General features: G+C 45.8%; 1 protein-coding gene across 17 annotated transcripts in view; it reads right to left on the bottom strand.

Moving 5' to 3' along the window:
- Positions 1-7,023: 7,023 nt before the first annotated feature.
- Positions 7,024-27,452, bottom strand: part of PPP6R3 (protein phosphatase 6 regulatory subunit 3) — a 126,904-nt gene continuing 106,475 nt past the window's right edge. For 16 of the 17 annotated variants that reach the window (XM_029207515.1, XM_029207504.1, XM_029207514.1 and 13 more), the window contains 6 exons: positions 26,100-26,221; positions 21,706-21,859; positions 20,205-20,311; positions 18,650-18,800; positions 12,492-12,611; positions 7,024-9,252 (listed from right to left, as the gene is read on the bottom strand). In XM_029207515.1, coding sequence (XP_029063348.1) covers positions 9,201-9,252; positions 12,492-12,611; positions 18,650-18,800; positions 20,205-20,311; positions 21,706-21,859; positions 26,100-26,221 — 706 coding nt within the window. In that variant the 3' untranslated portion in view covers positions 7,024-9,200. The remainder of the gene's footprint in view (positions 9,253-12,491; positions 12,612-18,649; positions 18,801-20,204; positions 20,312-21,705; positions 21,860-26,099; positions 26,222-27,452) is intronic. The other variant, XM_029207518.1, reaches the window with a different exon arrangement.

Below are 27,452 nucleotides of genomic sequence, written 5' to 3'. Positions count from 1 at the left end.
GTTGTCTGCTGCCATCAGGTATAATTCTATTTTACCCCTCTATTAACTTCTAGTTGCACATTCTTTTAGTGGTGACCCTAGAGAGTACAGCATGCATCCTTATTAGAGGGTTATTAGTACTTTCAATTAACTAGATGATGCCAGGACCGTGAAGGCAAACTGTTTACTTCCTTCTGCCTTTTGCCCCGCAGGAGAACTTTTTTTTTTTTAATTTGAAGTTAATTCACTAGTGAAATTAGACATTTGCTTATTCATTTAAAAAACTTTTTTAGGGCTTCCTTGGTGGTGCAATGGTTAGGAATCCGCCTGCCAGTGCAGGGGACATGGGTTCGAGCCCTGGTCTGGGAGGATCCCACATGCTGCGGAGCAACTAAGCCTGTGTGCCACAACTGCTAAGCCTGCGCTCTAGAGCCTGTGAGCCGCAGCTGAGGCCCGTGTGCCTAGAGCCCGTGCTCCGAAACACAAGAAGCCACCACAACGAGAAGCCCGCGCACTGCAACGAACATAGCCCTCGGTCGCTGCAACTAGAGAAAGGACTTTGATATTTTTGGGTCTTATATTTCAATCTTTAATCTATTTTCAAGTTGATTTTTGTGTATAGGGTCCAATGTCTTTCTTTTGCATCTGGATATCCAGTTTTCCCAGCACTATCTTAATTCAAGTGTGTTTTCAACCCCACAAGACAGTTATATTCATTTCCTTTTACAACTTATTTCCTTTTCTGGTGCTCTCAATTCCGGCTGCATTGTTAGGCTTCCATCTGGGAGGATTTCCTTCTGGCTGGAAAACTCCTTTCAGTGCATCTCTACTGGAGTTGAAATGTTTTTGTTCTTCTGAAAATATTTTTATTTTGCTCTCACTTTGGAGGAAAACTTGCTAAGTATTCTAGGCTGGCGCCTTTTCCTTTTGGCATACAATGTCATTCCATGTCTTCTGGCTTTCCTCATTTCTGTTGAAAATAACATGTCTATTGAAGACAAAGTCGTTTTCTCAGGTGCTTCCAGATTTTCTCTTTGGGTTCTGACAGCCTTACTGTGACTACCACAGAGCATTAGTTGTGCTTCTCTTTGAATTTACCCTCCTTGGGCAGACACAGAACTTCTTGAATCTACAGCTTAAGTCTTTGATAGTTTTGGTGTCTCTTCTACTCCATTCTTTCTCCTTCTCTTTCTGGGACTCCAAATACATGCATGTTACGTTCTTACTGTATCCTTTCTTTCTCTTAGGTACTGTTCTGTATTTTCAATCCTTTTCCTCTCCTACTTGTCTGAATGTTTTCTACAAACCTACATGAATGAAGTCCATAAATCTTAACTTCTGCTTTGTCCAATCTGCTTTTAAATTCATTTATTGGGTTTTAAGTTCCAATTACTGTATGTTTCAGTTTCAGAATTTCCACTTGAAATTTTTTTTGGCAGGGGGGATAGATTCCAGTCCTTTAGTGGTCATCTATTTTCTTGACTATATTAATCACATTTTAAAGTCTAAAAACACTTGGCATGTTTTGTCTCTTGGCACGCCTAAGAAACTTTTATTGAAAGCCAACATTGTGTATGAAAAATGGTAGTGGCTTTAGGTGGTGCAGTTTTCCTTGAGAGGGAATTTGTTTCTTCTGGTAAGACTGGTCTTTGCTCTTACTTCTAGGCTGTGGTCCTTTGGTGGTTTTGCTGTTTACCAGTCCCTCCTCCTCGAGTCCCTAAGCTCCAATCCTGCCTCCCCAACACTTAGCTGTCAAGACTCTTCTTAGCTGCTATTCTCTACTTGGCTTTTTGGCATCTCTCCCTGCACAGTTTAGGACTCATCAAAGGCCTTGAGAGGAAGAGCAGTGAATGTCAGGCTCACTTTATGATCCTCTTTTCTCCAGGATCTTGTCCCTTCTGTCTTGGCTTCTTCCGTCACCCTTCATTCCAAGGTCTCCCCAGCCCTGTAAGGCTGCTGAAAGCTCGGAGCCTCTGCTTTCTGCTGGGCCTCATGTTCCTTAATCAGCAAAAGCCAAAAGGGGAAAAGTGGTATCGAATATCAGATTCACTTCAGTGCATTTCTCCTCTGAGCACCTGCGGCCTTGTTTGCTCTCCAGTGCCTTCAAAGGGCTAGTTTTATTATTTATTCATTTATTTTGGCTGGGCCGTGCGGCATGCAGGATCTTAGCTCCCCAACCAGTGACTGAACCCGTGCCCCCCTGCAGTGGAAGCACAGAGTCTCAACCACTGGGCCACCAGGGAAGTCCCAAAGAGCTAGCTTTTTAAAACTTGTTGTTGGCAGGATGTTTAATCTGATAAAACCACTCATATCTGGAAACGGAAGTCCCGTTCCTTGCATTTCTAGTAATTACGATTGGCCGCTACAATTTAGTTTGATGCACAGTCCTTAAACAGTGCTTTTAACTCTAAATTTTGCTTTGCCTCATACTGTCATGTTTTCTTTTTGTCTGCATTTTCCACTTTTTCTATTCGTTTTCAGCCTTTGTCATTTTTATGACTTTCATATAAACAGCATATTGCTGGGTTTTATTTTCAACCCCAGTCTGACCATGCCTTTTAAAGAGAATCTAGATGTAGTGTAGCAACTTACATCCTTTCTTTTCTTGGTTTGGGGGTGGGGGTGGATTAGGGGAAACTCTCTCTACCCCAAAGCTCAGAAATAAGTGAAAATTAGCACTTGGGAGACACATGGAGAAAACTGAGTTAGAAAGTCTAACCAGAGATGTGTGACGAAATGGGCCTGCTGCCCCCTCACTCCTGACTCGGCTGCATACCTAACCACTAGCAGAGCTGGGCAGCTCACACAGACAGCAGACCAGAACACACTCCTCTGTAGGCCAGCAAATGCAAGGAAGAGCACATGAGGCTCTTGAAACAAAGTGTAGATCCTCTCCGAATTAACCAGATAAATCACCGTAACCTCCCCTGAGACTGAGAGATGAGGGAAAGAGAGGCCAAGAGTGTTAACTCTAGCATTAGGATTCCACAGAGAAACCTGAGACCCGCAACTGCCCCTCACGTTGCTCAGTGCTTCATCCTTTTCACCTATTAGACTTGGCCATTAAGCCAGGGTCAGTAGCTGGGCCCCTAAGAAGGTGCTGGGCCCACTTTCATGCCACTCCCTCAATGCTGCCCCTTTATTATCTTAATGTAACAAGAGCTTGGTGAGAGCCTTAGAAGAGACAGTAAATATTGCCCCCTCCCCCACCGGCCTTTATCCCTCCAAAGCATCCCTCTGGGAAATAAACCACAGCAAATGGATTCAAAATACTCATTTTATTAATGAGCGTGTCTTGAAGGACATGGCTTGGATGCTCCCTAATACTTAGCCCCTAAGTTAAATGCACCCACCTGCTCACAGGAAGCACTCAACAAACACAGGCCTCTCCCCACACAAGGACAAAAGCTGCCTGTATGAAAAGGGCAATGCAGAAGGCACCTTCTCCATGGGCAGGCAAAGCCACACTGGATTCCAGAAAACACTAACCCAAGCATGCCCCAAGATCATGTTCCCAAATCCCTCTTCTGCTGGAGAGGAATGGCAATTCCATGACGGCTTATGTGACATGGGGAATGAGTTCTCCTCAGCAGTGTTTATTTTTCTCCTTTCCTTTATCTTAAGGGGAAAAAAAAGGTATAAATTACATATAATAAAACGCATAGGTTTTAAGTGTAGAGTGCGGTGAGTTTTGACAAATGTCTACACTCGTGTAACCACGATCACAAGCAAGACGTAGATTTCCATATTCCTTTATTAACAATCCCTCCACCCCGCCTTCTCCTTCAGGACCAAACAATGTCCTGATTTTCAGCACCGTCCATCAGTCTTGCCAGTTTTAAGCTTCATATAAAGACATACAGTACGTACTCCATGTGTCTTGCTAAACGTGTTTTTGAGATTCATACAACATGCTGCATTTATAATAGTTCATCCCTACTTATTGCTGAGAGATATTCTATTCTACTAACATACTACAACCTGCTTACCCATTTTCCTGCTGTTGGACATATTTTTGATCTTTCATTATTATGAACAAATTGACAACAAACATCTCTTATGTCTTGTGGACATATATTGAGTTCTACTAGCTCCACAGTTTCATCAATATCTGGGTACTCTTGGTCTTCTTAACTTTGGCCATTCTACTGGATGGGAAATGGTAGCTTTTTGCGATTTTAATTTGCATCCCCTAGTGACTAATGCCTTTAAACAACTTCTCATGTTCTTATCGGTCACTCGTGTATCTTTGTGATGATCTGTTCAAGTCTCTTGCCCATTTATTAAATTGGGTTTTACTTTTTTCCTGGCAGTCCATGGCCTACCTGCTCTTTTTTTTTTTTTTTTTTTTGCGGTACGCGGGCCTCTCACTGTTGTGGCCTCTCCCGTTGTGGAGCACAGGCTCCGGACGCGCAGGCTCAGCGGCCATGGCTCACGGGCCCAGCCGGCTCTGCAGCATGTGGGATCTTCCTGGACCAGGGCACGAACCCATGTCCCCTGCATTGGCAGGCAGACTCTCAACCACTGTGCCACCAGGGAAGCCCACCTGCTCATTTTGAAGGACAGAAAAATGTCATTTTGATGGAAGCCCCACGTCTTTTCCCTTATGATTCGCGCTTCTTGTCCTAAGAATTCTTTGCCCATTCCAAAGCTGATTAGGTATTTTTTTCTTCTGGAAGCTTGTATAAATGCTTATGGTTTTAGACCTATCATAGATTTTGTTTTGTTTTTTGGCCGTGATATGTAGCTTACATGGGATCTTAGTTCCCTGACCAGGGATTGAACCCGGGCCCTGGGCAGTGAAAGCACGGAGTCCTAACCACTGGACCTCCAGGGAATTCTCCCTACCATCTATTTTGTATTAGTTTTTGTATATGGTGTTGGAGAGGAGTCAAGGTTAACTTCCTCGCATACAGATATCCAACCGCTGGTTGAGAAGACTTTCCTTTCCCATGTAACTGCCTCGGCACTGTTGTTGAAAATCAACTCACCGTGTATTTGTGGGGTCTATTTCTGGATCCTATTCCATTTCATTGATCTATTTCAGCGCTCAGCAAACTTCTTCTATAAGGGCCAGACAGTAAATATTTTGCAGTTTGCAGGCCACGTGGCCTCTGTTGCAACTACTCAACTCTGTCAGTGAATCATGAGAGCAGCCAGTCGAGGGTCAGATCCAGGAGCAAGAAGGCGCATTCCCACAAGCCCCGCTACTCCTGTAAGCTTATCAAACGTACCTACGCTGGCCTGCTTTGAAACTGTCTTGCAGCTGTCAGGCTTTGTCCATCGCTACACCTGTAACATTTCTATTGTTCTACTGGCTATTAAACACTTGATGTTTCATAGTCTCCCCTCACTGCTCTACTTTGAAATCAAATTGACAACTTCTAAGGAAAAAAAATACCAGAAAGATTTGTTTGGGAGTGCACTGTAACAGCTAGTATTAACTGAGCATTTACGCAGTCGAGCACTGTTCTGTTATATACGTAAATGTGTTACACCTGATCTTCACAACCCTGTCACCTGCTGGCTGAGCATCCTTGCACAAGACTATTTAACTTCCGTGTCCCTCTTATGCACGTGTGAAATGAGGGTAACTATCTATCTCACAAAATTGCTGTGAAAACAAGTTAATGCACATAAAGCTTTTAGAACAGTGCTTTAAGAACTCAGTTTTCTGTTAACAAGTGGAGAATTGTACAGGAGAAACAAAACCAAACCACTCAATACCTTACAGAAGGCAGTATGAAACAGTCAGCTGAGGGGTCCCTGCCTTTAAGCATTTAGAACCCACCTAGGGTAATAAATTCAAAGGCAGCACTGTGTCGTCTGTTCATTATGTAAGTAATGAACGATTGGTACAGACGGTAAGGGCAAAGCCAGCACGCACTGACTGCTGAAAACGAATGGCCGAGCCAAAAAGGTATCAGTAAGGACGGGAACAGGATCCAGAGAGAAGAAACCGAATCGAAGGAAAGAATGAACACCGGCTATGGAGCGAGACAAGGAACACGACTCCTGGCCTGTCACCGTGGTGCAAAAGCAGTGGACGATGGACAAACGAAGGGACATAGCTCTGTCCCAAGAAAACCACCTGTAAACACAGGTGTTGGGCCAGAGCTGGCACGTGGGAGGTAGCCGACCCTGAAGCTGAAAAATGACTAAATCCATCTGCCTGGAGTGAAGGTGCTTGAGTTTTCTGGAGATTCAGCTTGCAAACAGAACCACAGGCTCAAAGCCAGGATTTAGAAAGGCCAGTAGGTGACCTTAGGGGGTTGAGAAGTGAGGAGACAGCACATACTAACATTTATGAAGTGTTTACAGTAAGGCAAGAACTGTTCTATGTGCTTTAGATCCATGAACTCGTGGCTGTGGTTTCCCCATCGGACAGAAAAAGCAGCTGAGACAAAAAGCAGCTCTCCATCCTGGGTGGGTGGGGCGGCCTGTGAGTGAATGCCAGCCCCGGCCCGGAGCCCATGGCTCTGAGCGCTCAGCGGGGCCTGCGGCATCCGGGGGCCCAGAGGTGTGTGCCCAGACTAGCACAGGGGGACGTGGTGACTAGCTGGCTCTGGGGCACTGATAACAGCCAGGGGGACACTTGCTTATGCGAACAGACGGAGGAGGGAAAAGGAGCAGCTGTGACACAGCATCACGTTCTAAACACCACTATGGAACACCTGAGAAATTTTGCCTCCAAAGCTACCTCCTGGGGCTGGATGCCAAAACCCCAGGCTGGGGAGGTGTTATACACGGAGGACAGACACAGCACAAGCTCGCAGCAGATCCCCTGAACAAAGTGCACAGAGCCCCTGCGCGTCGGGCTCTGGCTGCTCCTGCCATTTGGGCAGGACAAGCCCCCGAGCCCGCGGACAGCGGGCTCTTTCCTGGGTGCAGCTGCTCGGCCTCCCCGGCGCAGGATCTGGTGCATGCAGCACGAGAGCTGGTGTCAGGAAGCCTGACCCGTCAAAAACCAATGGTGGTTCTCTCATTAAGGCCCCACACCCTGTCTAGTTATTAAAGCCCAAGCAAGGTACAAGAGAAGACTTCTAGAAACAAAGAATCAGGCTTTATTTTGTTGTCGTTTTTTAATACAGGTATGGTGTAGTAGACATCTGTTAGTCTCGCATTCAGTATGGCCAACCCACAGAAATGAAAGTAGAAACTCAGTGAGCTTGTGCTCGCTCCTGCCCCCGGGGCTGACACCCTCCCACCCCCAACAGCCTTTGTGCTGCCCACCCGTGCCCCCTCCCTGCCACGCGAGTCGAGCAGAACAAAACACCACCCCAAGGAGAAACCCTGAGTGCCCTTTCATCAGCAGTGGGTGGGATGAAATAAGACACCGTGTTTACCTTGGGTGGGATGGAGAAGCCAAGCAAATCCAGACGGTACAGGGGCAGCGCGTGCACCCCTGGAGCCAAGTCGGTGCCCACAAAGCTCTCCACCAGGCGAGACAAGAGCGTGCCGTCCTTCCACAGTCCCCGAGGTCCGGGCCGCATCAGTCAGCATCCTTGAGACAAGCGAAGGGCGCCCTGTCCTCTGGCAGTGCTAGAGTCCTGGGGAGAGCACCCGAGGACAGTGTCTTCTGAGAGGAGCTCCCAACAGAAAGGGTCCCTGAGGAGGCGCGCAAAGGCCAGGCACAGCAGCCCTGCCGTCTGTCCCAGGGGCACTGCCGACTCCACTGTCCTTGAGGGCTAGGTCTGCCTCGGGAAACCTCATGAAAGGTTTCCACACCATTTACAATGGAAAAGTAAATCAGAAATAAGGCATTAGACATTTGATGTTTTATTTCCACACGCAATGTAACGTTTAGGCACGCTGCTTGGGATGCTACTTCTAAAAAAAATCGTTGGCCATTTTTCAGAATATCCTTTTGGTTTTAAATACTGGTCAGGAAAAACAAATGATGTAAAAATACGTGAATAATTTTCTATTACAGAAATGAAAAACTGATTTGCATCTAAAAGTGCAGGAGGTGAAGTAATTTAACCCTTTCACCAGACAATATGGCAATATACAATATATTGCTTCAGCTGTTTGAGAAGGCTGTGATGTATTTTTATACTGACATAGAAAATTATAAATTACACTGAATTAGTATCCATAATCACTATATATGTACACAAACCAGTTCTTAAAAAAAAATACACTGGTTTAGAATTTACGAGTGAAAACCTCACAAGGTACAGTAAAACAATTAACATGCTCAGGTGCCAGATTTTGATTTCTAGTTTAAAAACACTAGCCTGTAAAATGAACGCACTCTAATTCCATTAGCAGCACGAGCATTTTTCCACTGACTTGCCTAATATGATTTAGGTATGTGAGATACGCAGATTGCTCTGAAACTTTCATTGGTGTTGCTTGTTAACAAGGTAAATTTTGGTGAATGGGTTAAAAGGCAGATGAACAACCAAAACAAAACAAAAAACAAAAAAACCCCCAAACCACAAGCCATGTACACTCCAAATATTCTAGTGTTTCACCTGTAGGGATAATCAGTTCAAGCAAACAAGACTTTAACAGAACATATGGCTTTACAATAACATCAATTTATCAACTAAGTTGTAGCAATAAATACTTAATCTCTACCAATAGACTTACATTTTTTGATCCGCTTTAAACAATACAGAAAACAGTTACCAATCAAAAACTGGTTATAAAAAGAACACCAAGTATTTCTTATTCAAAATCACTTTTGTAAGTTAGAACAACCAAAATAACACTTAGAGGGCATCTCAATCCTATAACTCCTCGCCAACCTGGAAGAAAAATGAATTCAGAACTTTGTACAAGGTGAAAAATGTATGAAAACTGCCTAATACTTTGGTCACACTAATAATTGTCAAATAGTTATGTTTCAAATACAATAGATCTGTGTATTCACTTTTATAAAACTATTCTTACAGCCATTTTAACTATAGTATTACTACTATTATTACATGGGTGGCAAGATCTTATTTCACAGGCTACCCATTATTTAGAACAATACAATATAAACATACGCAAAAATTCTTGGTATTTGTCAATGTGCAATATTTGTACACTTCTGGGTTTCTCTGTACAACGTCTTAGACTCTAGAATATAAAGGTTGCTGGTCCTGATCCCTTGCAGAGTGAGTGCAGCAGCGGTGGCTCGGCGGGCTCCCGACGCAGCCCCGGACCCCGCACGGTGGCGCCTGCGGTCCCCGGTCAGCAGCAGCAGCAGCGGCAGCGGAGCTCGCTCATCATACGGGGCCGTTAACCGCCGCATCGCCCGGCATGCTCGACTGCTCAGTCCTGCGGGGTGAGACCAACTCCGTGTAGCTCCCCGAGGGTGGGGAGCGTTTATTTGAACATTGTCTACGCAGTGCCTAGCACAAAGCCTGCACTCAGCAGTTACTTCATGAAATGCTTCTTAAATGCATTTTCCTAAAGCTCCAGAAAATCTAACTGAACGGCTCTAAGCTTCAGCTCCGGTGAACTAAGCACTTAGCAAGGGCTGCAGAGGAGCAGGGGCTCCGTGAGACCCACCACGCCTCAGCCTCTCAGAAGCACAGGGACAGACTGGTCAGTGGTCCCCGAACCTTCAGGAGCTATTTGCTCATCCCTCCTTCAAAACAGCTCGTTCTCTGTTCTGTATATTGCAATCCATATAAAATTTCACTTGATAAAAATAGGATTTTGCTACTGGGGGCTGGGGGCGGGGAACGACAAAAGTTTGTAAAAGGACCAACTTTGAGAACAAAGGTGTGCACTTTAACACGTGCTCCCCCGAAGCAAACATCAGGGGTGATGCTGTGGGGGGCGGGGGTGGGGGAGAGGGGGATATGAAAGGAACAAAGTGGTGACAGGGTACCCAGGACCTTCCTGCCGAACTACAGTGTGACCTACGTCTTATGAACGAGACTTGGGAAAAGATGTTTAGAGCTGAAATTGGGAAGCACAAGCACTCTTGAATCGGCACTCCAACTTTACAGAGTGCTTCAGACCCCTGCTAATTCTAACAGAGACCCACGAAGTTAGCTCCACTCACACAGCAGACTCTACCTACGTTCCATGGTGTCTCAGTGTATCACAGAGACACAGGCACCAGCATTCTGGAACCAGACACAGCTGGGCACATGCCCTGCTTTCGCCACTTACAAGCTGTGTCTTAACCTCTCTCAGCTCAGTTTTCTCCCCCTGTAAAAGGGGGACAATAACCCCCGCCCCTGCAAAGAGATAAGTATACAACGTATGCAAGGTACCTGTTTGCACACTGCTGGCACAGATACCATACATACTTAATACTGAAAAATAAAATTTTGTGGCAATGAAAAGCTCTACGTGCAATAGTGCACATCTGTCAACCTCAAAATTAATATTTGGTTGTGACAGGAACCATCTCGGTAAGACTGCATACAGAAAGTCCCAAATGGCTATCTTCATTGTCAACAGTGCCGTAAATTGCTTTTAGAATGCAAATGTGACACATCAGAAAACCTACCTCTGTCCCCGCCAAAACAGCAGCTCAGATGCCCCGACTGCCCTACCTAAAGTGGGACTCCTATTCCTTCATCCAGCTTTATTTAGTCTTCATGTCCCTATATATTATCTGTGGGGTCTGTTTTGCTACTGTTTTATCACCAGGCCTAAACCAGTGGCTGCTGCACTCATATGTGTGTTGGATGGAGGAAGGACAGGCAGACAAGTGATGCCCCCTCTTCTCCCACTGGCTCTCCCCACCTTCCTCCTCCACTGCCTGAGTCCTGCAGATCGGGAGAGGCAGGGCTCCACATCCCAGATGTGTCTCTGCACGAAGAGCAAGTGGGTCCCCCGAGGCAAACACTTCTGCACTCCAGAGCCCAGTAACCGATCCCACAGGCTGGCTGTATCACTCATGTCAGAGAAACCAAGAACACACTCCAGGAGCAACGACTCCAAAGTGGGACAGGTTAGATATCTTGTAGGCAGCTCTCCATATAAAGGAAATTTACAGGGAGACACTAGGGAGGTGACAATGACTGCTTAGGTTATTACACCTACAGAGGACCTTTGAAAAAACATACCAAACCCTAGGCAAAAAAGTGACTTGCCCAAACCCTTAGATGCACAGCTGGGGCTGGCTCCCCTGCAGCCGGAGTGCCATCCCGTCTCCTCCTCCCAAAGCTGCCACTAGAGCCAGCACGCACAAGTAGTTCTTATAATTAATTTGTTTTATACACACACACAAGTTTTTAATTACAAAAGCAAACCCCTCATCCCAGCTGTAATTTCCATGAAAGAAACAAAAGCAGGGTTTAGTACACTATGAACATACAGGTTTACTGACCAGTGAACAGAGAGTGCCCCCTGCTGGTTCCCACTGGTTACACTGCCCCTAAAATGCCTAGATTTGGGGGCATCAGGTGAGAGGGAAAGTACTTCTCGGAAATGGCTTTAAAAGTTACTTTATTCCTTATGGAAGGAATATACAAACTTGGATATATTTAATTAAAACAGTTCAGTCTGCGTAGCACTGAGCGAAGGTCCTTGTGGTCCAAGGGCAAGTCCTGAACTTCCCACACAAGCTCTGGAGCAACAGGAGGCCGCCCTCGCCCTGCCTGCGGGGCTGCACACAGCCCAGGGTGGCCCTTGCGGGCTGGGGCTCTGGCTGGGCCTGTCCCTCCAGACCACGGGCTCAGTCTAAGCAAAAGGTGACTAGAGGGCTTCCCTGGTGGAGCAGTGGCTGAAAGTCCGCCTGCCGATGCAGGGGACACGGGTTCGTGCCCCGGTCCAGGAAGATCCCATGTGCCGCGGAGCGGCTGGGCCCGTGAGCCATGGCCGCTGAGCCTGCGCATCCGGAGCCTGTGCTCCGCGACGGGAGAGGCCAGAACAGTGAGAGGCCCGCGTACCGTTAAAAAAAAAAAAAAAAAAAAAAAAAGTGACTAGACAGATAACGTCACATTTCAAATCCCTTGGCTCTGGTGGTGGGATTTTCACACTTCATCCGGACAAGATAAATATTTTGCAAAACAAAACCAAAGAGGGACTCATCTGAGAGTGGAGAGTATTTAGCCACACATATGAAAGGGTCTCCAGGAAAGCCCTCCCGTGTGTCACGTGGACACATCCGTGGGAACCGGGCACTAGGGAGCCGCTTGTATGTGCCTAGCAGCTGGGTGACTACGGCACTGAGGGAACCCAATCCTGGAAGGGCTCAGTATCAGCCTCAACCTGGTGCCTCATCAAGAAAAAAAAAAGGGGGGGGGTGGGGATATGCCAGCATGAGAGACCCTTCCAGCCCAAATAATTTCTCAAAGAGCCAGTGATGTTACTGAATCTCCAAAAACCAGTTAGTTTTCAGCTTCTGCAGTAGGAGATGAACTGTTACGTCTAAGTTCTCAGCTCAGTCACCCTGATTACCATATGGAACTGAGAAAATGCTTCTGTGCAAGTCACTGAACACGTGAGGACAACGGTAACGACCCCCCACCGCCATACCAGCTTCCCTCCCAGCTCCCAGGAGACAAAGCCAGAGCAGGGCCCAGGCAGGACGGCCGGAAGCAGGTGGTTACCTCTGCTCTGGGCTGCTGCTGGGGGGCCGGGGGGCTGCAGACTTCCCCTCTGCCGTCTCCAGGCTCTCCGCCACATCTTTACAAGCAGCATCTTGAGAGGTAGACAGTTTTCCTTCCTCACTGCAGTAAAGAGGACGACAGGCAGCGTTAGACGCCCGACGCGGCAGCACCAGGTGAAGGAGGAGGGCGCATGCACTTGGCTCTGGAAGTCATGGCGGCCATGGATCCAAGCCCCGGGGCTGAGCATGCTGGTGGGCGGGGGGGATCACAGGGACCACAGACATGACTGGGAAACCACGGAAGGGGAGGATCACACACAACTGGGAGCCGAAAGAGGGACCATGTAATGCAGCTGGTGTCTGGTAAAGAATGGTCCCCCATCACTGTACATACCGGTAGGATTTCAACACTCTGAAGCCAAGTGTGCAAAACAGAAAAAGAAATGTACAAGAGTTTCAGAATACTCCTATAAATGAGGTATTTGGGGGAATAATATGTCCACGACTGCACATAAGCAGAACTGCAGACTCGGTGAAGGTGTCAAAGGAACCTGTTTGAAGGAATGAGTCTTTAGTTCAAGATTTCTGCCTTCAGGGCCAATCCCCCACCAGCTTGCTGGCTGACGTCGCGTGAGCCACGCAGCCTGAGCCAGGGTGAGCTCCCGAGCTGTCCTCTGACTGCATGAGAAGGACAAACCATGAGGGAAAGAGAGCCAGGAACAGTGGCCAGAAAGGTAAAAACCGGTCCTGAGGGGTCACAGAGAGGATTGGGGAAACAAAACATGAAAGGGTGATTTTCCCCTTAGATAGAGCTCTTGCAGAGAAAGACAAGGAGCAAATGCTGTCAACTGTCTGTGGGCGGGGAATTTAGACTTCTGCCTATCTTGTGTCTGGCATTCCCACTTTGACACAATTCAAGACGGCACTAAATTGAGCTTAAGGGCAGCTAAAGGTTCCCTTCGGGACAGTCCATCATTCTTAGTGTGGGGTCCTGTCCCAGATTTGCTTAGGAAAAACCTCACTTTAGGATGACTTCTCGGTGGCTTTCAGACGGGTCTGGCAACTTACAAGGAGGAAAGTGAACGGAAGTCTAGCTCATTACTCCTCCTAATTTATCCCCATTCTCCACTCCCTGCCCGCCAAAGTAACTATCCTGATGTGTTCAATGCATGTTACTTTCATTCTTGTGCGTGTATTCTGAGACACATCACTGGCCTGGAACCACACACCTCCCTGCATTTATCTCTGTACCAGCACAGTCTGGAGGGCCATCTTTTCCTGCTGCCTGTAGCACAGCATCCCACGGTGCACACCTCCCGTTCTACCGCGTTCTCACAGCGACCGGTGCCTCTGTGCACAGGGCTGCAACGCTGCCACTGCCTGCTGGGGCCCCGGTGGACCTGCTGGGACACTTCTCGGGGCTCTACACCCAGGAGTGGAAAATACTGGTCATCCTTCCAGCCAGCATGCCCACCAGCAGGGCGACAGGGCTCCTGTAGCCCCAGAGCCCCACCAATACTCAGCATTTCCCACCTTTCCAATTCCTGCCAGTCTAGTAAGAGGTGTCTGATATGAATGAGTTTTGAGTATCTCTTCTTAGTTTTGCCCCTTTGGGTTTCCTTGTCTGTAAACTGCCTAACGATATTTTTTGCCCATTTTCTGATTTGGGTTTTCTACATCTTTTCCTTACTGGTTTGAATATTAAATGTTAATTTCTGACTGATTTACAGCTGTAAGCTTTCCCCCCCTCAATTTGCCACCTGCCTCTTAATTTTGTCTACAATACTTTATTAGCCAGAAATTCTTAAATTTGGTGTAATCCAATTCTATTCTTTGCATGAGGTTTACGCTTTTGGAGGTTGCTTTGTTTTGTTTTGAAAAAGAAGTCCTTTTCTGTCCACAGGTCAGGATACACTGCATTTTCTTCTAACTACCATGAGACTCTGGCCACATCACTTAACTCCAGTATATCATTTTCGTCATCTGGAAAGTGGGAGGATAGCCATGGTACTTATAGGGTCCTTGAAAGAAAGAAACGAGTTAACACGTGAAAAACATCTGGCACAGCGCCGGGCACACAGGAGGCGCTGCACGTGTGGCCTCACCCTTCGTGCTCAGGCTTCACTGGTTCCCTTAGAGTGAGCCCGCCTCCATCACCTGCTACGCCATCCGCCTTGGGACTGAGCTCTCTCTCACCACAGTGGCCCCTTTAACTATCTGTGTGCTAATATTACACTGTTTTAAGTATTTTGACTTTGCAGCATGACCAGTACTGCCAGGGTAAGTCTCTTATTTAACCTTTCTATGGCTCTCTAAGCAATTTGGGAAACTTTTTATTCCACATGAATTTTAGAATATGCTTATCAAGTGTCTTAAAAATCCAACTGAAATTGTGACTGGGACTGCACTAAACTTACAGATTAATTTGGTGATGGTGGGTGTCTCTGCAGTACTGAGCTGTCCCATCTCGTGATGGCCTTCACTTGTCCAGATCTTCTTCTGTGGCTTCTTTTATTAGCACTTTCGAGTTTTCTCTATAGATATCTGGGTTAAGATAATTCCTAAATAATTTATAGTTGGATGTATTTTGTGACTGGCACTTTCCTTTTTATTCTATATACAACCTAGTTGCTTATTACTGATGTAGAGAAAGGCTACTGATTTTTTAAATTGCTCTCTTACCTGGCAGCTTTGCTGAAATCTTACAAGTCTGCTACTGACCTAGTTGTAGTTGATCATTATCACCTGCAAATAATCAGTTTCATCACGTCCGAGCTCACCTTTACCTATACCTCTATTTCTTTTTCCTTTCTTCTTAACACTCCCCAGGACTGCCTATACAGTGGCAGTGACAACGGGCATCCCTATTTGCTCCTTCCATGAAAGTTAATGCAACTAAAATTTCTTCATTAAGTATACTTTTTGGTGTAGTGTTTTGGTATTTAGCTTTTACCAAGTTAAGGAAATTCATTTCTCTTCCTGATTTGCTCAGTGTTTTAATCATATATAGCTTTTTTCAAAAGCTTCATCAAAAACATCAAATGACCTTCTTTCACTCTTAATATGCAGTGAATTACACTGACAGATTTCTTGATGGTGAACCATCCTTGCAGTCCAGGGATAAACTCTAACTGATCATTATGAATTATTTTTAGTATACTGTCGGGTTCAGTTAGCAAATATTTTATATAGGATGTTTGCATTTAATTTGCTTGCAAGTGACATAAGCTGATCATTTTCCGTAATTATCCTTATTTGTTTTGGAATTAAGATTTCACTGCCTCATAAAAAGATAAAGGCAGCTTTTGCACTTTTTCTATTTTCTGTAACAATTTAGATAGGAATTAATAGATTAACATGCATGGAGGGACTTCCCTGGCGTTCCCGTGGTTAAGACTGCGCTCCCACTGCAGGGGGCATGGGTTCCATCCCTATTTGGGGAACTAAGATCCCACATGCCTCGTGGCACAGCCAAAACAAACAAACAAACAAAAATGCATGGAATAGCACTGAATCATTACTGTCACTGACGCGAGGCTGAGGCTGACCCGTTAGTCTGCTCCTTGTTTTCCTCCACCAGTAATGGCTTGTTTGTACTCTTTGTCAACTTAGAAAAGTTATTATTAGATTGTGTCTCTTCCTTTGATATTAGGTTCTTCCTATATCCTGCTACTGCATGTTTCTTTGTGGGTTACGGCTTGTCTTTTCATTTTATTGTGTCTTTTGGAATACCAGAAATTAAATAAAGTCAAATTTATTAATCTTTCCCCTTATGGTTTGGCTTTTTTATGGTTAAGAAATCCTTTACCATAAAGTTGTAAGATACTCTCTTATGCTGTCTTCTGAAAGTTGTACTTTTGCCTTTCATACTTATGTTGAGAGAGAGATTTAATTTTATTTTTCCCCAACATTGGATAATCACTATTTATTAGTCCCTTCCTTCCTCACCAGCTTATGTCACCCTAACACGTAAGTGTACGGGGTCTGTCTGTACAACTCTGTGCCTAGGTCACACGCATCATCTCAATAATAGTGAGTCCTGCTGCCTAATACCGTGAAGCCCCCTCACTTTACTCTCTTTAACATGATCTTGGCTATTCTTGGCTCCCCTTGATCTTCTCTGGGACTCTCACAATCTGCTTCTCCCTTTCATAAAAACTCCACTGGGATTTTGATGAGAAATACGTTCATTTTATAGATTAATTTGTTAAGAAATGCCAAAGATATCGTCCCATTAGCAAACATAGTATATCTCCCTATTTATTTAGGCCTTTGTTTTTTTTTCAGTCTTAGTTATAGACAGCGTTTAACTTTTCATTTAAAAAGGGGGAGGGACACATCTAAGACATCTTGTGTTGGCTTATAAGGTGCAATTGATTTGTGGGTTCATCCAGTAAACTTGTTAAACTTTCCTCATAATTCTAATATTTACCTATAGATTCCACTGGAATTTTTTATGTAGAAAATCATAACCTACAAACAAACAGTAACCATTTTATCTCTTTCATATCTGTTTTTATTTATGCTGCATGTGCTAAGACAAGCAGCACAGTGCTGAAGAGAAGCAGTCACTTCAGGGTTCGCTGTCTGGGTCATGTCTTTGAAGGGACTATTTCTTCAAAATAATGCTTCACCGTTAAGAATAAAGTCTGCTGTAGACTTTCAGTAGACACTTTTATCAGTAGCTATTTTCTATTCCTAGGTTGCTAAATAGTCACAAACAACTTTAATTTTTATCAAATGCTTTTCTGTCTACCGAAGGTCCAAAGGGTTTTTATCCTTTTATCTGTGAATTACCTTCAATAATCTTTACAATGTTATAACATCCTTACATTCATGCGATACATCCTTGGTCATGACTTAAAAACACATTGCTGGATTTGGTTTGCTAGCTTTTAACTTTAAAGTGCTCTACATATAGACCCACACATGAAATTAGCCTACAACTATTTTTTCTTTCATGCTTTGCTTGACTTCATGAGTTGGGAAGCATTACTTCTCGTGATCTGAAAGGGTCTGTGTAAGATGGAGACCAGAGCTCTAAGCACTGGTTTAGTTGCAGTCTGTAGGTTTTTTTTGTTTTGTTTTTGTTTTGCGGTATGCGGGCCTCTGACTGTTGTGGCCTCTCCCGTTGTGGAGCACAGGCTCCGGACATGCAGGCTCAGCGGCCATGGCTCACGGGCCCAGCCGCTCTGCGGCATGTGGGATCCTCCCGGACCGGGGCACGAACCCGTGTCCCCTGCATCGGCAGGCGGACTCTCAACCACTGCGCCACCAGGGAAGCCCAGTCTGTAGGTTTCGATAGAACTTTTTCATTACTCTTTCAGTTTTAAGTTTTTCATCTTCATTATGATTCCTTGTTGATCCATGAGTTTAGAAGTGAGGCTAATTTCCAAATATGTTTTTTTAAAGCTATCATTTTGCTACTGAATTCTGCTGACTGCATTATGTCTGGAGAAAATGATCTGTATAGTACCAAACCTTTGGCTTAGATGGTCCAAGCTTTGCAGCCTGCCTGTAACCAGTGCAATTCCTATCATGGCTAGAAATTGTCAGTTTTTTATACTCACGTATTTTGAATCCATCAGTGTTCTGAACCTACAGTCTTCTAAACACTATTAAAAGGGGAGGGGTGGGACTTCCCTGGCGGTCCAGTGGTAAAGAATCCTCCTTACAACGCAGGGGACGTGGATTCGATCCCTGGTCAGGGAAGATCCCACATGCCGCGGGGCAACTAAGCCCGTGTATCACAACTACGGAGCTCGCGTACCTCAACTAGAGCCCGCGTGCCGCAAACCACAGAGCTCGCGTGCCACAACTAGAGAGAGAAAACCACAGGCCACAACTAGAGAGGAGCCCGCGCGTCGCAACGAAAGATCCTGTGTGCCTCAATGAAGACTCAACGCAGCCATAAATAAGTAAATAAATAATCTTTAAAGAAAACGGGGGGGGGGGGGAGGAGGACCACTTAATGAACCAAACTCCATCTCTTTGTTAAGATTCGATGAATTTAACGGAGATATTAGAAAGATGTCAGGCTAATGTCTGAACCCACATTTGAATCAAATTAAAGCTGTTAATATCTGCGGTCTCTGTCCCCTCTGCCTCCCCCGCCCCTCCAACAACCTGCAGCTGCCAGCACGCTGTAGCCCTGGTTACCTTTTGAAGACCGCGGTTTCTGTCTTGGCGTCCACAGTGAGGCTCAGAGTTTCCTTCACGCCGCCATTCATCACTGTCTCAGTTACCTTGTCTGTACTTTCTGCATCCTCCTCTCCATCAGAGCTGGCTTCCATGGCCACACTGCCTGGCGCTGAAAAGGACACACAGCTGAAGGTCACGAACATCTGTGCAGACCCAGCCACCCAACGTTACCTCTACTGCTTGAAGAAGAAGGAAAGTGACATGATCTGCCTGTTGCTGCCTCTTAGCGATGCCCACAGGAGAGAAGCTGCGTGGGTTCCCTGCAGCGTAGGACCGGTGAGTCCCCCCGTCTCCCCAGCTACCTGCACACCCAACTTTCTCCCAGTCAACTCTCCTGCCCCTCATGTTCTCCAGTTCCCAGCGCAGGACGGGTGGTCGTATATTCTACAACCACAACCCACCAGAACCCAGTTCATGGTTTACCCATGCACCCTTCTCATTCATCCTTCTCCTCTCACTTGTCCCACACTTGGGTCCTATTCTTTTCTTTTTTTAAAGTTACCTTTTTGTGGTTCCCTGTGGATTATTTCTTTGTTCTATAAGAGGGAGCCATGGGGTATACCGGTTATGAGTGTAGGCTCTGAAGTCAGACTTCCTGAATTCACACCCAGCCTTACCACCTTACCACTTACCAACCTCAGAGCCCAGGGCAAAGAACCCAACCTATGCCTGAGTTTTCTTATCCACAAAATGGGGGTATTTGAAGCCACCTGTAGAACCGCTATGGGACAAATTATGTCATCTATATATAGAATGTTTACAAAATACTAATTTCTGGGTTTATTAACTTCCTGCCCCTTGGGTCCTGTGCCCTCTACCTGTACCCTCATTTCCTTTCTAAGGACTGGCTTCTCTGTTTTCTCCACATACTATCCACGCCCACTCCTCGCCCCCTCACTAACCTCCGTGCTCTCCCCCCACCTCCCACGCCCCTCATCAGGTTGAAAATAGTTCAGGGCCTATGCAAGGAACAAGTGCATGTTTTGAAAAAGATAGCCACTGGATACCCTTGACCATTTCACCTATTCACAAAGGTGGGAAGGAAATAAACCACCACAGCGCCTGAAATGTGCCCAGACATACACATATGCACCAAGAAAGCAAACTCCAAGGGACGAAAGAGCTGGGTGCAAGATGGGTTTGGCGCACACATGACTAGTTCTGGTTTTATTCACCCTGGGTGCTGTAAAGCTAGGCCATTCATCCTTTCTGGGCCTGTTTCCTTTCCTGTCTTGAGGGAACCGAATGACTGGTAACTTAGATCCCTACTGTTCTAGGATCAGCATGCTGTGGTTCTGGCAAACATATACAACTTCTTTTCCTCAATAGCCCTGCTCACATCAGACCCACCATCTCATTTTCCTGGGTCCTTGGAGCCCCTGAACTTTTTAAAAAACCTGCTTTGTGGACAAAGACAACTTTTCCGATCTAGAAAACTCAGCATAAAGTTATAGTGTGAACCACCACCAAAGGAGCGGCCCACAGGCTGTGCCCTGGCGCTCTCTGCACCCACCTTCCGGCTGCACTGCCAGCGCAGCCACACTGGGCGCCAGCGGGCCCACTGGCTCCGTGCTGGTCTCCATTTCCACTGGAGAACTGCTCCTTAAAGAGTCTTTTGTACTTTTAGAAGAGAGAAAATTCAGAGGTTAGCAGTGGGAAACAGACATCAGTTATCATTATTCCCAAAAAACCTTTAAACATCAGTTGCAGTTCCACTGCGGGACACAGTTGGTTACAGACTCCAGTGAATGACACACAGATCTGAGCACAGACGGCGGCTGGGAGTAGCACGTGAGTGTGGGTGGGCCGATATTCTGCTCAATCAGCAGGGCAGTCACACACGGACTTCTCAGAGGTTTCTAAACAGTTTCAAAATGCCCCCAGCCCCTCATGGTCACATAATCACCAGGCTCCCAGGGCTGGCACATCAGTGCGTACGCTGTACAATATGAACTGTATCTACAGTGCCACTTTTACAAAAATCCTTATCACCTCAAGCCAAACTGCCTAGCGGGCGGGCCTGGCCCTCCTAATGATATTTAGTGAGAAAACACGGCCTGTGCATAAGGGCTTGTAAAGGTAAGCAAGATGCTCCAACAACATTCTCAAGTAACCAGAAAAGCAAGAGCTGGAAACCTGATTGTCCTGCACTGTAAGAGTCAGTGAAGTAATTCATCATATTTTGGAGATATTTTCCATAAATCTCACTTTTACCTCTGAATAAGGGCTCGCTGCTATTATTAGAGGTGCTGTAAAGTCGCCTCTTTGGTTTGTCTGTAACGGTACATGCTAGTTCATAACAGTTTGTCTTCGTATGTTTTCCATTAGCAGTGACTGTTTAAAAACATCACTGGTTAGGATGGGGAAAGCAACGAAGTCTTTCAAATGGGGTGCTGGAGATTGATTGTTTTTCAGTAGATGAAATAAAACAACGTTAATCAAATCAAAGTAAGTCTAACAAGACATGAAGTCCATGGTTAATACTCAAATGCTGACAATATTATTCAGGAAAACTACAAAATGACAGGTTGCTATTACTGAGAATTACAGTTAACAAGATTGACAGCCATACCTGTCACACCCCTTAATTTACAGCACTAGACCAGCTACAAGCGAAATACAAGCTCGTATTATCTACTCAATTCAAGATATATTCTGCATTTTTCTGTAATATTCCACACTGAGGTGTCTGCCAGGAATTCTTTGGCTTCACCTTGTTCCCAAGCCTGTCCCGACACCTTCATCAGCACTGTGCTGACTTGCTGGCCATATCTCCCCAGCCTACTTTGTTATGATCTACCCCTTTCCCAGTTCATCCTGGATGAAAGGAGGAGGAGGACTGTTCTTCTTGTAACTCATAGCTGTGTCAATCCCTCCCCCTGCTGATGCTCTATCTTGTTTAAGGCACTATATTCAACTTGGAAGAAAATCAAGGTGACCAACAGTGTCAACAACACCCATGGCATCCTCGGTTCTCCTGTGGAAAGCTTTAGAGAGCTGGTGCACATGCTCACCTCAGGGAAGACGCGAACTCGGAAAAAGAAGCCCAGCCTGTCTCCTTAGTCGGCACTGGCTCCTCTGTGCTCCAGACGTCAGAGCCCACAGAGTCTAAGGGAGCACCGTGCGTTGTCTCCATGGGGACATCAAAGCTGGCTGACCAGCTGGGCGCTAAAAAGAGGGGAAGGATTTCATTTTGAGAACACCTCAGTAGTTTACTATAACACAAGTATTTTTCAAAAACAGATGTGCAATGATGAAAAGCCCACAGTTGTGGGCCAAGGGCACTCGAATACACCGTGGGTAGAAGCGGACATGGTACAGCCACTTGGAGGGCAGTTTGGTGACATCTACCCTATTATAAAACTGTGTGTTCCCTTTGATCCCTTGGCAATTCCTCTCTATGATTTTTTTCCAATAGAGATTATCACACAAGAATACAAAGCCACACATAAAAGAACACGTTGATGTTAATTTTTTAATTTTGACAAAGGTACCAAGGTTATATTAACGTCGGGAGGAAGATGGGTGAAGGGTATACAGCCATTCCCTGACAACCTCTGCAACCTTTCTGTAAATCTAAAATTATTCCAAAATAAACAGTTTATTTTTTTTAAAGAAAAGCATGCCGGCTATTCAACTCCAGTAAACTGGAAACAACCTTAATGCTTCCCAGTCCACGCCCGGCCACGCTCCACACTCATGCTTTCCACGGCCGCCCTGCAGTCTACTACCGTTAGCACAAACAACAGCAAGGCTTCCTGTGACATAACGAGGAATATGTGTTTGGTCTCTGACCACCCACCCCCCAAACCCTTGGAACCTCTGAAGTGACAGACGGGTGCTAATGAGATGACTGGCAGCTGGGGGCTCCTGGACAGCCGCAGGGTGGGGGCCGGCAAGGGGCAACCAGGTGGCGAGAGGGTTGGAACTTTCAGACCTAGCCCACCACCCCTTCCCCCAACCTTCCGGAAGGGCAGAGGGGCTGGAAGTCAAGTTAATCACTAATGATCAATGACTTAATCGATCATGCCCACTTAACGAGGTCCCCATGAAAACCCAAACTGCTGAACTTCAGAGCTTGGGGGTGGCGACAGGGGGTGGCACATCACAAACTCCATGGGGATAGAAGCTCCTGTGCTTGGGGCCCTTCTGGGCCTTGTCCTATTTACTTCTTCATCTGGCTGTCCATTTGTATCCTTTAAAATATCCTTTGTAATAAATTGGTAATAGTAGGTAAAGTGCTTCTCTGAATTCTATGAGCGGTTCTAGCAAATAATCAAACCCAAAGAGGTCACTGGAACTCCCTATTTATAGCCAGTTGGTCAGAAGTACTGGCTGGGACGGGGCAGCTACCTTGTGGGACTGAGCCCTTAACCTGTGTGGTCTGGCTCTAAGCCCACGTAGTCAGTGCCTGAACTGAGCTGCACAGGACACTCAGCTGGTGTGGAGAAATGGTCTGTGTGGGAAACTCACACATTTGGTGTCAGAAGTGAAGTTTTGAAAGTAGAGAGGAGTTTTTTTCTTCTTGACTCTCTAGGTCCTGCAGGCACAGGAGTGCGTTCAGAGGTGGGAGTGGCGGGACTGCAGGGGCGCTACTCCCTGTCTGTGCTGGTCCTCTCATGCTGCAGTTTGGGTCCAACCTGCCGGTCTCTGTTTAAATGTCGACACCTGAGATGTGTCCCTTCAGATGGAATCAGGTCTGTTTGTTTGCTCGCTCTCATCGCACACCATGCTTTCCTTCACAGTAACTCAATGCTGAGTCCCCAAATCCTTGCTGGGACAAGCTGGGTGTGAGGACCACTGTTCTTTATCAGGGATGTTTTCTATCACAATTTGGAAGCTCCAGGTTGTAAGCAAGGAATGCTAGACTAGGGAATCTGCTAGCTATTTGGGGATTCTCCTCGAGACAAATGACCGAGAAGTACCTGTGTACAACAGAAGTGTACCAATTTTACAGACACACCACCTTACTGTGACTCTGGGCAAGTTATTTAACTCCCCTTAGCCTGGGTTTCCTCATTTGTTCAATTTGGATACGACCATCTGCTTAGTCCTGAGGGTTAAATGAGGGCCTGCTTCCTGCACTGCACTCTGTGTGTGTGCGGCTGGGCTCCACTGGCACCGAGAAGGGATGATACCTCAGTGTCTGAAAACCTCACCTGCAACCTTAGAAGGGTCAATCTGACAGGCATTTTTGCCTGCCCACCATATGCAAAGTTCTAGACTCATTCCATCCAAGTCAAAGTTCCACTTCATAACTAAATCAGGCTACACAAAAATGACTTTCCTGTTGTTATCATTCTGGGATATTCTTTCCCAGATTAGCTCCCCAGAATTAGTCTAACATTAAAAACTCAACAGTCCCGAAAACCACTGAAAGAAGCCACAGAGACTGCTGGGGATGGCGGAGGCTCTCCAAGTCAGGGGGGTGAAGCAGCTCAGAGCTCTAGGAGAGGAGCACCCCCCCATTCCCCGGCCCCACCTCGACCCCTGTGGACCTGTCAGTGCAAAGGAAGCCCTTCCCAAGGAGCAGAGTCAGGAGGGAGGAGACCTGTAAGGCCGCACCCCATCGAGTAAGGGTGAATGAGACCTTCATCCAGGATGCTCCCCCTCCATCTCTCCCTGTCCCCACACCCAGCTCCAGCATCACCATGACAGTGGTAGTGAGTCATACCAAGTGTGTGGTCTCTCTCCAAGTCACTTATCACCCACCCAGTGACCTCAAAGAACCACAGACTCTGAAATATTATTCAGCCTTAAAAAAGAAGAAAATCCTGCCATACGCTCCAACATGGATGACCCTGGAGGGCATCATGATAAGGGAAATACACCAGTCACAGAAGGACAAATACTCTGTGATTCCACTTAGATGAGGTCCCTAGAGGAGTCAAATTCACAGAGACAGAAGGTAGAATGGTGGCTGCCAGGGGCTGGGGCAGGGGGAATGGGGAGTGGTTATTTAATGGGTACAGCTTCAGCCCTGCAACACAGAAAAGTTCTAGAGGATCTACTGCACAATAATGTGAATATCCTCAACACTACTGAACCGTACACGTGAACACAGACACTCTACAGCTAAAAGATCAGGGTCTCCAGCCTGTCTCTTTCTCGCTGCTGCCTGGCCCCTGTCCTGATCAGCCCTCGCCATTTCTCACATGTAATGGTGAGTCTCTTGGTTTTCCTGTCTCCAGTGTGCCCTTTCTAATCCAGCTCTCACGCTGCTGCCCACAGTGATCATCTCCAAACAGATCAAATACTGTAATTCTTAGTAAAACCCTCAGGAGGAGGATTACTGCCTTCAGGATAAAATTCTCCTCTGGCCTCTGGCCTCACCTCCACCACCTCACCCTTTTCTTGAGCTATATTAAACAGCTCTGCGCCTTCATATGAGTTGCCTTCTGTGCAAACTGACTGATCCCTACTTGTCTTTATTATGCATCCCATTCTCTGGGAGGTCTCTGCAGGTGCCTGGGGTGAGCCGGGCCCCCCCTGAGCTCCCCCGGCCCGCCGTCCTCATCACACTGGACGGTAAACCTCTCCACTTCGTCAGTAGGTTCTAAGCTCCTGGCACACAGGAGGAACCTGATAAAGGCGCGCTGATTTGAACGGTATCACGTCCTCGTGAAGAAGGTGAGCTGGAAAAGGAGTGAGAGGACAGAGGATCTGTACTTCCTCTCTGGCTCTCCGTTTTCGGGTCTGTAACACGTGGGATTTGCTGGATTACTGCTAAACTCTGAGGTTACGAGGAGGTTGAACCTGACCTCCAGAGCTGGGTTTCAGCCTCTGGAACTGAGTCATAAAAGGCCTTCCTGGGTAACAGGAAGCCCTTTCAGCCTTGAGGAAAGCCCTAGTAGCAACCCGCATGGCTCTTTCACAAAAAAATTTGTCTGGACTCTTAGAAGTTAACAGTATTTTTATAATGCCAGCTAACACAAGTCTTCTTAGCAAGCAGCAAAACATAAATAAGCACTTAGCTGGACAAGTTTTAGGATTACAGGGTTCATAAACAAACCGTGGAGAACCCATTTAAAACTGTTCGAGCTTTAAGGTGTTTCCTCTGGTTTAAGTGCACTCCTGATTCTACAGATCAGTCTTTCCTCATCTTTCCAGAATCTACGGCCTTTCCCCTTTTGCTTTGGTACCCAGTCTCTGTAGCCAGAGGATGGACCTACCAGTGTGCTCTATCCTCTAGCCAGACTCACACAGAAGGTTTCCAAACCGTAAAGAGATGCTCTCCCATCAAAGGTGTAACTTGCTCCTTCCCTTAGGCCCGGTCCTTGAGACTTAAACCTTCAAGGGGACTCAAATGACAACATGTGCTTCAACTTAACCATTCCTTCAGAAGACATCTCAGATACTGTAGGCTATCTCCAACACACAGCGGCTGATACGGAAGAAGGCAACTTACGTTCATTCAGGTCTACCTCCATTTTATCCTCTGTGTTGGCGCTACTGGATTCAAACAAGTCTTGTTTTGCTCCATCTTCTTCTTCAGAGTCTGTACTTTCCTCACTGTCTGTACTCCCCGAGCTAAGGAAAAAAGGACCAAAATATTTAATGTTGCCTGTCGGCCACCAACTAAATCCAAAGAATTCAAAAGTCCTCCAACAACAAAAAGATCGTACTGCACTTCACCTGGATCCAATCTGCCCGTCATTCTGTTAAGACTGATCCTACTCTGGGTCTCCCGCTGTTCTCCCACTTGGGCTTTGCTTGAAGACACAGATCATAATCTAAACAACTGCATTGTTTGGAGGGTGCGTGGAGGTGTCCCCTGGTGGCGTGAATCTGCATTTCCCTAATTACCAAGGATGCTGAGCTTCTTCTCAAGTGCTCATCTTCTTTTCTCAAGTGTTCTTTTCACATCTTTAGCCTATTTTAAAAATCGGGTTGTCTTTTTTATTACTATAGAGTTACGAGAGTTCTTTATATGCTCTACACAGAAGTCTTTTATCAGATATATGATTTGCAAATGTTTTCTCTTGGGTGTATGCTTTGTCTTTTCATTCTCTTAATATTAAGTGTCTTTTGAAGAACAGAAGTGTTTAATTTTGATAAAGTTTAACTTACCAAAATTTTCTTTCATGTACAGCACTTTTGGTGTTGTATCTTAGAAATCTTTGCCTAACCCAAGGTCACAAAGATTTTCCAGTATTAAGTTTTCTGGTTTTATGTCTTACACTTAGGCCTAAGATCCATTTTGGGTTAATGTGTATGTATATACAGTAAGAGGTATGGACTAAGTTCATTTTTTTACATATAGATGTCCAACTGTTCCAGCACTATGTCTTCCAAAGACTATCCTTTTTCCACTGATCTGCTTTTGCACCTCCACCATGAATCAGATGTCTACATATGTGTGCAGGTCTACTTACGGGTTCTCTGTTCTGTCCCCCTGATCTATTCCCTGTCTTAATTACTGTACTTTGAAGTCAGGTAGTGTTAATACTCTAATGCTGTTCTTAATGAAAGTTGTTTTGGTTATTCTAGGTCCTTTGCATTTTCATATGAATTTAAAAATCAACTTGTCAACAGCTACCAAAAAAACCTGCTATGATTTTGTTTGGACTGCACTGAATCTAGATCAATCTGGGGAGAACTGGCATCTTAACAGTATTAAGTCTTCCAATTCTTCAAGATTTATCAAGTCTTGATTTCTCTCAGCTGTTCTATAATTTTCAGTGTATGGCCCTTGCACAGCTTTTGTCAGATTTACCCCTATATATTTAATATTTTGATGCTACTGTGAATAGTACTGTTT

Source organism: Monodon monoceros, unplaced genomic scaffold (assembly GCF_005190385.1).
Source record: "Monodon monoceros isolate NGI ecotype Baffin Bay Population unplaced genomic scaffold, NGI_Narwhal_1 Super_Scaffold_7, whole genome shotgun sequence".
In the NCBI taxonomy this organism is placed as follows: Eukaryota; Metazoa; Chordata; class Mammalia; order Artiodactyla; family Monodontidae; genus Monodon; species Monodon monoceros.
The sequence above is the reverse complement of the archived record's forward strand: the minus strand, read 5'-3'. Positions and strand labels throughout refer to the sequence as shown.